This window comes from Myodes glareolus, chromosome 1 (assembly GCF_982192425.1).
Source record: "Myodes glareolus chromosome 1, mMyoGla1.1, whole genome shotgun sequence".
NCBI lineage: Eukaryota > Metazoa > Chordata > Mammalia > Rodentia > Cricetidae > Myodes > Myodes glareolus.
Window position 1 is genome coordinate 8,506,582 of NC_142026.1, and position 15,574 is coordinate 8,522,155.

Below are 15,574 nucleotides of genomic sequence, written 5' to 3' on the forward strand. Positions count from 1 at the left end.
GAGAGAGAGAGAGAAAGAGCAGAACATTCAACATCCTCCTCAGGCCTATACTTATAGGTGCAAGTATGTGTACCCATATACACAGTGTGAATACAACACACATACACACACACACACAGACACACACACTATTAAGGCTCAGAAACTCACAGGTCTCCAAGCATGCAACGGGCAACACCTTAAAAAAACTCAGCAGCTGTAACTCTGTCCAGCTGCTTGCTTACTTTTTGGCCGTACAGTTTGTGGCCTTCTCTGTTTTACTCTTTTTTTTAAAAAAAAAAAAACAAAAAAAAACAAGAGGTTTATTTAAACAACAAGACGCTTGACTTGAAGGGAAAACTATCTAGGATCATTTTGTTCAAGAGTAATTTATTCCTACTTAAAGATAGATTGTCCTACATGTAACAGCTACGTACAAAAAAAGTTATAAAATTGTCCTTGGTTTTACAATGATAAATGAAAAACATTAAAATTCTCCAATCGAACAAGGTATGCAAGGATTTTGTGGTTGGGTTCTTTTGTTAAAACATTGAGAGCAAAATAACTTACTGGAATATGAAGACGAGAGCTGAATGAGCATGCCACTAATGGAGCAGGGGGTATTTTCACAGAACCAGTACTTCCCCCGACCACCTCCATCTGATGTCAATCAAAACAGAACATTGGCAATTTAGTTTAAAAAAGAAAAAGAAAAAAAAAGAAAAAAAGAAAAAAGGAAAAAGCGCAATATGCTTGTGCGTGTACACCAGTTACTTTATGTACAATAAAGAAATGGGGACAGGGAAATGAAAAAATAGAGAAAAGTATACTGTATTAGTCAGGATGTGGTGAAACCAAATTGCGGCTTTCTAATTGCGAATGTATTCTTGGTCTATAACAAAATTCTGGAGTAAAATAGCAGGTTCCCTTTTTAGTAGACACCTCCTGTCAGCTGCTGGAACACATCAATCGTATCTTCATCCTCCATTTCCAACAGTGCAGGTGTGTCTGCTTCATAGATTGGCTGTCCATCAAACCGGAATCTGGTCTGCCTCATTGACAAACCCTGTCGTTCACAATAGGCTTTCATTAGTTTACTAAGTGGTATATGCCTCTTAATTTTAATCTGCACGACAGAGCCATCCTGCCCCGCCACCTTCAAATTAATATGGTCGTTGTTCTTGGTCTTGACTCCTTCCTTGGGTTTCTCGTCGGCCATGGCGAACGCCGGAGTCTCCTCAGCTGCCGCTTCACTAAAGAGGCACCAGGTCCGCCTCCGTTTTACTCTTGACAAGTTGTAACCTTTCTTTTTTCCTACAAAGTGAAAATAATAAAATTAATTATTCAGAGATATAAATGGAATTCTCTAAGCTTTATATGTCAGCCATATTCAGATACTGTTTTCAAACTTCAGATCCTAGAAATGAAGAAAAATTCTAACAACCAGTTTAGTCACGTGAGGGTTCATGGGGGTCCAGCCTCAACGAAATTCACACATTCCAAGGTAGAAGCATGAGGATTAGAATTATTGAGCAAAGGGAACAGAGATATGAAGGAAATAAAAGGCAGAGACACAGAACTGCATCAGGAGGAAAATTCAGTATATACTGAATTTATTTATTTTCCACATGCATATACACTTCATTCCAAAAGGGGAGGGAGAAGGCAACAGACTTCATTGACATGATATAAGGAATTATCAAGTATCTAGTGGCTTTGATTGGTGAGTTTTTCCCCTTCTGGTCAGCTTAACTTTTTCTCTGGACCCCAGGATTTAACCATTGGTCTCCTGGCAACCTTATAGTGTTCCTAGAAATGAGGGGGAACCTTCAAGGCTATGGTTGAGCCCTTCGCTGACATTCATCTCTGGTTATTTCCCATGGCTAAGGACTGAGATTTGACTCCTCACCACTCAATTTTGTCCTCGTCTCTCAGACTGTTGTCCTCTCTCGGACCACTCAGAGTGGTTCTATCCAGTCCTCAATTCCTGTACCGACGCATATCAAATTGACCTTGACCTAGCCCTCGACCCTCGCTTTATCCCAAAGATGTTCATGGTTAACTGTCATTAGGTCCTCGTCTTTTTCACATTCTTAGCCATGGGAAATAAACCCTCAAACACTATCAGTCCACCTTCCTCCCTGGGATGTTTTCTAGAGACCCTAAAACCTCAAATCTTAATGCTTTACTCACAAATTCCCAAGATTATCCGCCTTTGGACTAAGAAATGCCCTAAGTACACATAAGATAATACCCGAAAGTGGCCACCTAGCAGCACCTTAGATCCCGATATTCTGAGGGAGGTTTCTAACTTTTGTTAGCGCACAGGCAGATGGAAAGAGTTATCTTATATCCAAGTCTTTTTCTATCTAAGTTCTAAGCCCTCTGTCCTTGCAAGCTGTTCACCTGCTCACATGTTCCTGACTATGCCAACTAAGCCTATAGGAACATCCGCTCCTACTCCTGAGAATCGGGTTCTTCCAAACGGGAATCACAAGCCTTTCTCCCTGTTCCACACAAAAAGGCAAAGGATATAAGAAGAACCAGGGAGTCAAAATAACTAAGAACATTTTATACAAACTATTCTTTTGAAGAATAAGAGAGGCAGACAGGAAGATGGGAACTTTAGGGAGGAAAATGAACGGAATCCTTATGACAGCAAGAAGTTGTTAGAGTTGGAGAGAACGCCCTTGATGGAGCAAGACTGAATGAGGAAAGGCATCTGAGACTAAGGGTTGTCTCTGAAGTTGTAAGGTAAAACAAGAGATCTGATGTTGGCAGGAGGGAGGGGGCGGGAAGATGCCTCAGTAGTTAAGAGTGCTTGCTGCTCTTCCAGGAGACTCAGGCTCAATTTCCAGTGCCACTTAGAAGCTTACAACTCTCTGCAATTTCAGAGGCAAGGGGTTTGACACCCTCTCCTGTCCTCCTTACACACCAATCAAGTATGTGGTGCAGACAGACAGACAGGCAGACAGATAGAGAGGGGTGGGCAGGAAAAACTCTCAAACATACAAAAATAAATTAAAGTAAGAGGGGGTGGGGATTTGGTTTTCCTGTTGGAAAAGGGATAAGATGGACGGGGTGATATGTGGAAGACTGGGTTACACTGGTGAGAGGCAATCACTAACAACCCTGCTCGGAAAGGGAGAAACAGTGTCCCATGCTAAGACAGAGAGACCAGCAGAGGAGGCAGGTCTGCTGCCGAAACAGATACCACTGGAAACTTCACCAAGCGTCTTCTTAAAGAACATCTGGATAGAGGAGTCTTTGAGAGCTGCGTGAAGACATCCAAGTCTGCAGAAGAGGAAGCTAACAGGCAAGTCTGAGGGTTCCTGTTTAGAGATTACGGGTAGGAGCAGATAAGAGTGCCTGGGGAGACTGATCACCCTGCACATTTTCCAAGGCCGTTTGAAAAGTTGGTGACAATAATCTGAAAACTCACAGTTAATGCCTCAATCACCTTAAGCCAAGAGTTGGGTTTGGCTAGTATCTCAGTCCCTTCAGTATCTTAATCTGTTTTCTCTCTTCCCTGAAGATAATTTTTACTCTCAACTGATTTAAAATTTTATTGCTATTATTATATTGTTGTTGTTGCTATTATATTTATCTGGGGATGGGAGAGTGTCGCACACACCATGACACATACATGGAGGCCACAAAAGAACTTACAGGAGTCAGCCCTCTTTTTTTCCCTTCGTGTAACTCCCAGGAATTGAACTCAGGTCATCAAGCTTGGCAGCAAATGCCATTTAACTGGCCATCTACCAGCTTTTAATTCATTCTCCTTTATCATTCCTCTGTATGTAGGGCTGACGACTCTGCTACACTATTTATTAGCATCTTCCCTTTACATAACTTTCTCCACATTTTAAACTCTGTACCTTGTTTTATAATTGAGATTAGCTCCCCCTCCACACACACACACTGTTCTCATTTCTCTAGTTTAGTCTGTTCTCTTTAGTTAACTTGCTGTTTTTGGTTTTTACAACTTAAATTTGAATCTAAACCTTCCTTTTCTGCCCTTTCTGCATATTCTGTTTTAGCATTCTTTCATGTCATAGGAAGTCTTGTTCACCATGGACAAAGAAGGAGATTCTCTCGCCAAGTCCTCTTCAAAGGTCTTCTCCAAGGGTTTTATCAATTTCAGTTGTACTCGCCATACCCAACCAAGGGGAAAGTAGCTAAAGGGGATCAGTTCTCCTCAGTACTGTACCCAAAATGGTGATATTAGGATTCCATGTCTATTTAGTTAAGACTAACAATCACTCAGAGCCCCAGATTTGATGGCTCCATCTGGAGTTCTCAGCTTCCCTTTCTTGATGTACAATCCGTACTCAAGAAAATCTCAATGAGCCTGAATTTGATTTCTATGTTGCTTGTGTCTCCTGAAAACAATTCAGAAGCTGAACATAGTCTGGCCATCTATGGGGAGAGGTGGGAGAAAAGAAAAGAATGGGTGGTTGGAAAGATGGATGGATGGATGGTTGGAGGGATGGATGAACAAATGGGCAGACAGATAGATAGGCAAACAGACTGGTAGGTGGATGGGTGATTATATTGGTATGTGGGTGAGTCAGTGGATGTGTGGATAGATAGATGGGTAGATGTATAGACTGGCAGTAGATGGATAACTAGATGGTTGTGTTGGTACATGAATGACAAATTGGTGAACAGGAATGGAGGTAAAAGGAATGAAGGTTCTTCTCTGTAACGACAGAGAAATAAAACTACTTAGAAAATAGGTCATTGAAATCTATATTACTGGGGCTGGAGAGATGACACAGTGGTTAAGATCAGTGACTGTTCTTCCAGAGATCCTGAGTTCAATTCCCAGCATCCACATGGTGGCTCACAACTCCAGTTCCAGAGGACCTGACACCGTCACAAAGACACATGCAGGCAAAACATCAGAGCACATAAAATAAAATAAATTAATTTAAAAAGAAGAAGAAATACGTATCACCTTATGTACTTCTGATTTGTCTCCTCCACTCATTTGTAAAGACTGTTTCTGGGTCATTGAAGATAGAAAATAACATGAAAGACAATTGGTAATAACCTGAACTCATATCTGATGTGAATCGGTGGGACTCTGAAAGAGTATCAAGTCACTGCCTAAGAGTGGGCATGCTTGCACCTCCAATATTTGTCAATGTCTGTGAGCTGCTTGCCTGGCCCCATCTCCTTTTCCCGTCTCCAGCACCATCTTCCCACACTGCTATCTCTACACCATGCACCTATTTATGGAGCTTATTGAGTTGACATTCCCTTGCTGTCTTTTCTCTCGTCATCTATTTTTATACCCCCTTCCACACATTTCCCCTAATGCCACATTTCATTGTTCCTATGTGATCTCTAGCAAATGTGTGTAAATTTTTCACTTTCTTATCAGGCTCCATCCTGAGAACACATTTGTGTGACATATAATAAGATTTTAACCTAGGATGGACCACGTTAAGACAGACATCACATAGGCTGATATGACCAGTGAGTGACCCAATAACTGGGATCTATAGGGGCAGAGCACTCTACAGTGTCAATCAATAAAGAACTCACTTTCTGGCACATTTCCCAGAAATTCATCCCCATTATTAAGTGACACATGGCTATATATTAAACCAGACTGATTTAGATAAACTCTGCTTAGGAATCTCCTGTTCTTGCCTCTAATCTTCATTTTTATGACTTTGTACCCTTTAATTACCCAAAAGCTCTTCTATTTGGAGACTCACCCTCCTTTTCTTCTTGTCTTCCACTGGGGACAGAAACCACAAAATGAATAAAAGTGTGTGTGTGGGTGTGTGTGTGTGTGTGCACACGCACATGAGCACATTGGAAATGGTGAGGCAAGAAGGGTGAAGACAGGAAAACAGCATCAGTGAGGTAATTTGCAATCTAAGAATATATTTCCCTTCTGCAAAAACTTCTGGCAGTCTGGGCCTCTCATCAGCATCTCTTCCATTTATCCTCTGAGGAGACCTGTGATTGTTGGACACTGAAGAGAGACATGGCAATGACCGAATCAGACAGCGATGAGGCAGAGACCTCCAAGCACTCTTACAGGGTGCTGGCCCTCAGCACCTCATCTGAGATATTTGCTCCCACCCATCTAGAATATTGCTCTGTCTGTTTTCTCTCTGCTCAGCCCTCTTACTTTCTTCTCATTTTTTGGTCCCCAGTGTTGTTCTTCTACAACATAAAGCATCACGCATGCCTCGGCCCTTTTCTTCCTTGTTTCATCTCTGAGCTTCCTTTGACCCTAGAGCTCTAATCTCCATGTGACAGGCTCCAATTCTACCTTCTCCACCTTTGTATCAGGCCCAGCACACATCTCATGTTCCCTAGATCTCCCATGAGAACCATGTTCAGGGATCCTAGCAACCCCATAATCCTCCCAGCCTCACACAACATCACCACAGTCTGTCCTGAGGGATGCTAGCCCTTTGCTCAAGCTTGACTTTGGCCTGACCACGTTACGTATGTCTTTGCATCTGCTTAACATACAAAATGGAATGAAGCAGAATTTGCCCTCTCAATTTGCAAGCTTGTGGAGATAAATGAATCGATTTGTGGAAACTCTTTGAATAACCACTCAATCCAAAATCAGGGTTTTGGCAAGCTCAAGGCTTGAGTGGGAGCTGAACCTCAGTTGGGCTGCTGTTTCCTTGCAGAGCAGGTAATAGAAGCAGACATGAACCAGTGAGAAGGGAAAAAAGCGATTAGGAATCTGAATTGTGAGCCAAGCTGCAGGTGCATCCTGGACTCTGGTGTTTCTGGGCAACCTTCTAGGCCCTTTGGTACCCTGGAAAGTTAGAGACAGCAGTGAGAAGGTAGCAATCATGGTTTGTATCTCTTCAAAAATGTCAGAGGACAGTGAAAGTCAATTCCAGGTTAAAACAAAGGCAGAAAATGTTTTTACAAATGACACAGCTATGTCAAGAAAGGCAGGGGGCCTTCTGTAGAAAAAAGAAAATTTTATAGATGCAGGAAGGAGGCAGGGAGGGAAGGAGGGAAGGAGGGATGGAGGGAGGGGAAAAGTCAACACCTTTCAAGGATGCAGGAAAGAAGAAAAAGGGAGGAATGCAGGTAGAGAGGGAAATAGAGAGACTTTGCTTGAATTGAGTCAAGGAAGACACTCTGGTTATAGAGAAGCTTCCTCTTCCTGAAGGCAGAGCAGGGCTTCCCAAGGCAGAATGGGGTGGGTGAAATGAAACACTGCTTTCTGAAAGGCAACACAGGAAGTGGCTGCCAGTGACCCTCGGGTGGCCGGTGAGGATTGAAACACCAACTCCGAACCTTCAAGAACTGCATTTCAAAGTGACCAACTGATACAGATGGAGAGACAGGACCCAGAAGACATGAGGGAAGAAGGGAAAGACACCTAAGAAACGTAGAAATATTCTTCACCAGGAGTCTGATGAGGGTGTACCATCTGGAAAGTCCTTTAGAGGTAGGGGAGCTGAAAATCTGAGCCCACAGGGGACCAGTAGGAACTACAGAGGCTGTTCTCTACCCAGGACCTGCTGACTTCACATTCCTGCGACATGTCAGCCCCTCAGTTCTAAAAATCCACCTTCTTTTCATACTCTAAGTAGACACAGAGTGCCCTCTCTGGTGCCTGGGTCCAACAGGGGTTTCCCTTGTGATCTCTCTGTTCGTCAAAGAAGGAAGTTGATGTAGGACTCCACTGAATGGTAAATTTTCTGATACAAGGAACACATTTTGATTGTTGAGCATGTCTGTAAGCACCAGAGAGCACGCTCCTTTCTAAGGAAGTTCACCATTCACAGTGTGTCTTAATATGAAACTCAGGTTCACATGAACACTTATCCCTGTGTTACTTGGCCTATGTGTAAGCTCCTGACTACATGGGCCATGTGTATTTCCTACATTACACATCCTACATTTCCTACATTCCTACATCCCTGTGTTTGGCATGTCACAGTCCCTCAATAAATTCTATGTCAACTATCAATGAAAAAAATGAATGAGTGATTGAATGAATGAATGAAATTGTCTTGAACTCCTGGAAGCAGGTGAGAGCTATAGTTACCATTTGGGAAGTTTCTGAAAGTCTCCTTTAAATCTGGATAGGCCTTCAGATGCGTTGGGCTGAATATCAATTTCAGAAGCGACAGGGTAAACTTGTTCTGTAGGTCACTGAGGATGTCATATACCACTCTTCCAACCGGAATCTGCTTTTCACAATTTTGCTGATAATTCTTAAAAATATTAAAGGAAGAATTATGTCACAATGGATTTATGAATTTATAAGAGAGGCTTAGAGTGGTTCAAATGCCATTTGATTTCTTGTGAAGTCTCTGAGTTTTGCATTGATCAGATGGCATCTTACATGTCCTCTTTGTAATGACAGACCCATGCTTATCTGAGAGCAGCTCTGATGCTGACACACAGTTGACAGGAAAGAGCAGCTCTGAAAAATGATCAAAGGATGTGTCTATAAGAACCAGACCAAGATACTCTACTGTGGCCCTAACAGGGACCAGACAGTAACTCCCCGGAGACTGACCTGGTCTGCAGGGCTCAGGGCAACCAAGTGATCATCTGGCCACTGGGCAAAGACAATACACAAAGAAGAGAAGGCTTGTCGTCATTATCTCCAGGGGACCCCATCACCAACCTTTACTACATTCTAGGGCCTCAGTGGCACCTAAACAACAAGAAGCAAGTATGACTTCCGGTTCTATTCTCACGTGACCCAACTGCCTGTGACTTTCAAAACTCTCAGGCTCAGGATTTGGAATAAGTAGGCAGGCTTTGTAAAGAAGCCCTGCTTGTCCATTCTCATTCTAGTTTCTGTTGTTACACTGTTCAAGTAAACCTGGGGTGCTCGGCCCTTTAGGGCATTCCCACACCCCATCCGCTGTCACCATGTGCCTCAGCCCCGGTTACTGCAGAGACCGATAGGAATGTTTCCTGTGATGCCCACTTTTCCTGTCACCTCTGACGTCCAAGAAGTGAAGGTCCCCACTCCTTGGACGCCCTTCAGCCTGTGGGCAGCATCCTGAGGTTCAAAGGAATACAACACAGGGCAGGCTTACTGTCAGGGCTGAGTTCCTTCTCCTCACTCACCCGGAACTTCTGCTCAGAGATGTAGCCGCGGTCTCGGAGACTCATAAGGAAAGGAAAGGGGTCTGTGATGGCGCTCGCGATTTCCACCTTATTTTCTCTGAAGTGCTTGAAGATGAGCCCATAGTCAGCTGACTCCTCTTCGCTCAGGTACCCTGAGCTTGTCCTGAGGGATACATTTCATGAAGAGGTAGAAACTGGTTTACAAGAGGCTACCAATGCCTGGAAAACTTCTGGTATGAAGGACGGTCCACTAAAAGGAACAAATTTGAAGTACAATTAAAATTTTAAAACTTTAAACATCTAAAATGGTGGTGCAAGTTGTGATGCTTTGAGTTTTATTTGTGTGAGACAGGCTACCACCTGTAAGTCTGGCTTGTGTGGAATTTGCTATGTAGACCAGGCTAGCCCCAGAGATTCACCTGCCTCTCCCGAGTGCTGGGATTCAAATCATGCTCCACCATGCCAAACACAATGATTAGTTTTAATTGTCAACCTGACATTCTCTAAAACCATCAGGGATTGTATGAGTCTTAAAAGATGTCTAGATTAAGGTGGTCTATGGATCCATCAGTCTGAGTTGGTCTTCATTATGCTAATTGCTATGGGAAGATCCAGCCCACTGTGGGCAGTATGAACTCCTAGGTAGGGGATCCTGGGCAGCCTTAAGTGTCAGGAATAAGTTGAACACTCACAGGCACTCTTACATTCTCTGCTCTGGATTATGGGTATGACCAGCAGCTTCAAGGAAGCGTTGCAAGGAAGCCTAGACTTCCCTGCAATGATGAACTGTAACCTGGACCTATGAGCAGATAAGTTCTTTCTCCACCAGGTCCCTTTGTGTCAGGGTCTCTTATCACAGCCGCAGAAATGAAACAATCCATCGGCGGCAGGGTACAGGGAAACAGCAAAGACTGGTACACCCTCTTCTTCCAGCTCATGTGGGAAGGCAAAATTGGTAAGCGGTTGATCTAGGACCAAGAAAGCGTTCTACTTAAGTGCACACTGTGTGGCTCATCCTCTATTGCTCCACGTGCTTTCTTCTCTCCTCCTTGCTCCCCACCTCCCTTCAGTGATATGGGAGGGGGTCTCTCTAACAACTCAGAACCAGTGCTTAACAACCATGCTATCCTTGCCTGCGGTGCCTGATATCGTAGGTGGCCGCTGCTCTCTGCCCAAAGACAGAATCCAGGGAAAGGACCCTCTAGGGAAGGGAGGCCCAGGAGCCCAATAAGACACGGAAGTTGTTTGTTCATGTTATTGACCCCATTCTGGTGGACAAATGGAAACAAATTATATTGTATAGTACAATAACAGAAGCAAGAATCCTGGGCATAGTACAAGTGTCTGTAGTCATGGCATCCTGGAGGCTGAAGCAGAAGGACCATAGTGATTTACTTCCTTTATAATTTTACTGAGTATTTACACCATCACAGTATTAGCACACGCAGAGGTCAGAGGATAACTTTGTGGAGTTGGTTCTCTCTTTTCACTCTTTTACGGGTTCTGGGCATCAAACTCAGGTTGCCTAGTTTGCCTGGGAAGCTCCTTTACCCACTGAGACATTTGTTAGCCCTTACCTAGAGACTTTGAGGGTGGCCTGGGCAATATAGCAAGGCCCCGCCTCAGATAATGAAAAAAAGAAATCAATGCCAAACAGTAAATTTTTACTGCAAAACAAGTGGCAGGAGGGCTGGTGAGAGGGTTCCGTGGACAAAGAGCTTGCCCTCTAGTGTGGACCTGAGCTCAACCCTGAAACCCACAAGGCAGAAGGAGAGAACCAGCTCCTGCAAGTGGGGAAGGAGACAAGTTAAACTATGACATGTAAGTATGAAGAAGCCTTGATGAGACCCAGTATTTTGTATGCTAACCTAAATAATTAATTAAAAATAAAACTAAAAAAAAATAGGGTACATCTTTCTTTTTGCCTTTTGCTTACTTAAGAAATTTATCACGTTTTTGAAAATTTCAAAATGAATGCTGTATTTATATCATTTCCCCTTTCCCCTTCAGGTCCCCCAGTGCTCTCCTTTTCCAGTCCCTCTCAAATACCTTCTTTAATTATACACACACACACACACACATACACACACACAAATACATATACAGAGATAGGTAGATGATAGACAGACAGACAGACAGACAGAGACAGACAGACAGACAGACAGACAGATGATAGAATCTGCTGAGTTCTTTTCATGTTGCTCCTATGCATATGTGTTTAGGGCTGACCACTAGGGACTGGGACAACCTAACAGAATTAGATTATCCCTGGAGGATACTGGTTGATTCTCCCCTTCTCAGCAGCCATCACTTCCCTGTAGCTCTTCATCTAGGGGTGGGGCCTTGTGAGAGCCCCTCCCTCATCCACACCAGCACATCAAGTGGTACTGTCACTGAGGGTACAACTTTTTTTTAAATGTCACTTAAATGCTAAATCATTGTGAATGATGACTTTCGGGGTGTATTCTGAGCAATCCTGACACTGCTCAAGGCTTCTTCAGATGTCACTGAGGACACGCCCTGCTGAGACTAATACTGAAATACCCGCCCTTTGTCTCTTTCCTCCTCCTGAAAGTATCCAGTGGGCTTCTCAGAGGTTCTCTGGGCTACGGCATCACAGCAGATTAGACACAGATGTAACCAGGAAAGTCTGGGAACCTTGCCTAAGCAGGAGAGTGAAAACATTTGAAAGAAGGTAAAGCAAGGTTACATCCTCTCCTTTATTGTTATTTTCCATAAAAATAAGTTACTGTGATAGTGATAGGTCTGTTGCTACTACTTTTACGAATAAATATTCTAAAAGTATGAAGTTTATAACTAATGGTAAATCACATTAGATTTAACCCAGAAAACTAGCTTTAGATATTCCTCATAATTTTTAAGGGAAAAAAGGGGTGTGGTTATGCACACCTCTAATCCCAGCACTTCACGGGTGGAGGCAGGAGGTTCACCATGAATTCAAGGCCAGCCTGGTCTACATAGTGAATTCCAGGCTAGTCAGGGCTACATGACAAACACAAAGGATATCAAAGATATCCAATATCAAAAAACTTCAGAAGCACTATGTTTCACAAAGAGTCTATATTTCACATGTAATAAAATAACAAAACTATACAATAATTTTTACCTTAAACTTAAGGAGATTGTGTGTGTGTGTTCATGTGTGTATGTACTCGTACTCATGTTTATGAGCCTGGTGTTGGGGTAAGGGGTCCACGTGCTCTCACCTTTTTTTTTTTGAGACAAGGTCATTCACTGAACCTGAATATCATTAATTTAGCCAGATTAGTGGCCAGTGAACTTCAGAGATCCAACTGTGTCCACTGCCCTAATTCTGGAGTTAAAAACACACACCACCACGTCCAGTTCTAGGGATCTGAACTCAGCTCCTCATAAGTGAACTGGAGCAAAACCAGGAGTTACAGCTGAATTATTTCACAGAAGGTAAATTAAAACAGTACAGTTTCACACTGGATGCTGTGACCAAACTAGAGAAATGCAGCAAATTAATCAGAAACCCAAACGCCAAGGTGTCAAAACTAAACTACAAATACCACACAACAAAGAACAGAGAAGAAAACAGACGGTTTAGCAAAAACAAAGAGCTGTATGCTACAAAGGTTTCTCCAAAAATCATTCTCAAGAGGATACCCAGAAGAAATCTCCAGTACTTCAGAAGAAAAAGAAAAAAGAAAAACAAAGCAAGACAAAAAAAAAACTGATGAACGAAATCAAGGAAAAAGAATCATAAAGTGCTGTTGACTGAAGCCAAAAAACTCGAAAAGAAAGTGTAGTGATATTTTGTTTGTGTTTTAATAAACAAAGCTTGTCTAGAGGTAAGAGCGCAGAGCTAAACCAGTCCAGGCGGTGGTAGCACACTCCTTTAATACCAGAGGTTGGGAGGCAGAGGCAGAGGGCTCTCCGCTAGTTCAGGCCACCCTGGACCATATAAGATCAAGTCAGTCTAAAAGAGAAGCAGAGCCAGGCGGTGGTGGCTCACACCTTTAATCTCAGTACTTGAAAATCACATGCCTTTAATCCCAGCACTAGAGCAGTAGAGACAGAAAGGGATATGGCTAGGCAGAGAGAGAAATATACAGTGGGAGAGACAGGAGAGTGGATGCAGTCAGAGGATGCTGTCTGGAGACAGAGGTAAAAGGTCTCTCTTTTGTAGCTAGCTGCACTGCTTCTCTGATCGCTCAGCTGTCACCCCCCTACTATCTGAACCCAGGTTTTTATTGAGAACAATTTAAGTTGGTACTACAAGAAAGGAAGACTGAAAAAAGTAAAATGAAAGCATTCATAAACATAGTAGATGTTACCCTGTGTTCATAATCGGTCTAAATGTGAATGATCTAAACATAACCATTGAAAACAGAATACATTTGAAAACTGCCACTAATGTTGTAAATATAATAGAGCCATTTTAGGGGCTGGTGAGACGGCTCAGTAGATAAAGGCCCTGCACCAGGTCTAAGCGAGGACCTGAGTTTGATCCCCATAAATTCATCAGAACTACATGGTGGAAGGAGAGAACCAGCTCCCACAAGCTGTCCTCTGAGCTCAATATACACACTGTGGATACAGTATATGCACCTGCACAATACAATAAATGAATGTAATTTCAAGAAAAAAAACCCACGGGTGTAGACAGGTAAAAAATATCGCCTTTTCTCCTGCCCTGAAGTTAAAAAAAAAAAATTAAAGCTGAGATACACCAAAGACAGTGGCTCGGGGGAAATGTATAGCTATAAATGTATGCATCAAAAGCTAAGAGAGGTGTACATGAAAATCTTCTGAAGAATCAGGAAAAATAAGAAAAGCAATTTTATCCCAAATGAAAACAAAAGATGTAATAAAAATATAAGTAGAAATCCATAAAATTAAAATAAGCTAGCATTATTCTTACACCAAAGTGGTGTGATTATATATCACACCAAAAAAACTACTCCTTTGGAAAGACCAGTAATGTTATCTTTACCGTTTTAATTATATCTCTAGTCAGGTTAACAAGGAAAAAACAAACAAACAACAAAATGCAAGCTAAGAATTCCTCAGACATTGAAGGGCAGCAGCGTCGATAGAGCAGCCATCCCTGTATCTGCAGATTGGATGGCAGCAGCAACAAAAATGACCAAATGTATTTAAAAGCAGAAACTACCAAAATTCATGCTCTGAGAGATGTGTCACCCAAACATACTTGTATTAAAGAAACTGAACCAGTAATTTATAACACCCCACTCCCAAAAGAGAGAGCAGTCTGTCGGCATCCCTATAGGACTTGACCAAATTTCATCGGAGAAGCGATGCTTTCTTAGAACTGTTGCAGGACCAGAAGTAGCCTTGACTGAGTCCCTGTTAGAGGACAATTAGCTCCATACACTTTTATCTTAATCCTTCTATTTTCCTTTGCAACTATGTATATGTGTGTCTGTCTTGATGTGTGTCTCCTGCATGGAAGCACAGTGCCTGTGGAGGACTTAAGGGGATGTCTGGTCTCCCTGGGCTGGAGTCAGAGGCAGTTGGAAGCCTCACGATGGGTGCTGGGGACCCAACCCTTGCCCACTAATAGAGCATTATGAACTTTTTTAACAGTGGACTCTCCAGTCTCTCTCTCTCTCTCTCTCTCTCTCTCTCTCTCTCGTGTGTGTGTGTGTGTGTGTGTGTGTGTGTAAGATAAGATAATTTCGATCCATTTCTAATCACTAGATAACCAGCAAAGATTTTTTTTAAAAAGTTAAAGGCGTAAAGGCAATACCCACTCCCCACCTGCTTCCATTAGTCATTGGTTTTCACCACCTTTCCCTCCCTCCATATCAGTGATGGAACTCCTGAACTGACCTCAGCCACACAGGAGGACTCAGAGTGAGCTGTCCCCTCACTCAGACTGAGAAAAACTTGCCAACAGAAGGAATTAAGTTTTCACTTTTTCTAAGTGATCATTTTTGGACAAATTTATCTTTTAGAATGATAATTAGGAAGAGATGAGAGGTCAGAGCATTTATGAGCCAGACACTCCTACAGGAGCTCCCAGAAGTCCACACAGGGTCAGTCCAGTTATGTGACAGGAGCAAGGAAATGAAGTGAGGTGAGTTGAGGTGGCTATAGGACTCTCCAATAGCTAGCCAACAGCGGTGACAACTGCTTGTCCCCATTCTTAATCTCCTTGTGATCTCATTGTCTCAAGCTCCCGTGGACCCATGGACCCAGCCTGGAAGGCCCTAGTAACACATACAAACATAGATCTTAACAGAGACACAGGACAAGGGGAGGGGAAAGGACTTACCTGCTGCTGGATCCATTGTCCCCTCCTGCCATCCCCTACACAGCCCTGAAGGTGCCCTTGTACCACCTCGGAGCCTCTGGGAAGTTCAGAGACAACTCTTTCCAGGCCCTTCAAAGAGGAGGAGAAAGAAAGTGAAACTGCTCAACTGTGACTAACGTGGTTTGGTCCCCTGGAGGGCTTTCCCCGCCCCTGCCCTTCCCGGCACTCCCCCCTCCC

At 43.1% G+C, this 15,574-nt stretch overlaps 1 protein-coding gene across 1 annotated transcript; it reads right to left on the reverse strand.

Moving 5' to 3' along the window:
- Window positions 1–349: 349 nt before the first annotated feature.
- LOC125416330 (uncharacterized) lies at window positions 350–15,525 on the reverse strand. The gene is made up of 4 exons (XM_087903811.1): window positions 15,359–15,525; window positions 9,073–9,235; window positions 8,033–8,201; window positions 350–1,293 (listed from the first exon to the last, which is right to left on the reverse strand). Exons 1-4 carry the CDS (start codon window positions 15,388–15,390, stop codon window positions 911–913), a joined length of 747 nt encoding a protein of 248 aa, XP_087759937.1. The 5' UTR covers window positions 15,391–15,525; the 3' UTR covers window positions 350–910.
- Between the last annotated feature and the right edge of the window lie 49 nt (window positions 15,526–15,574).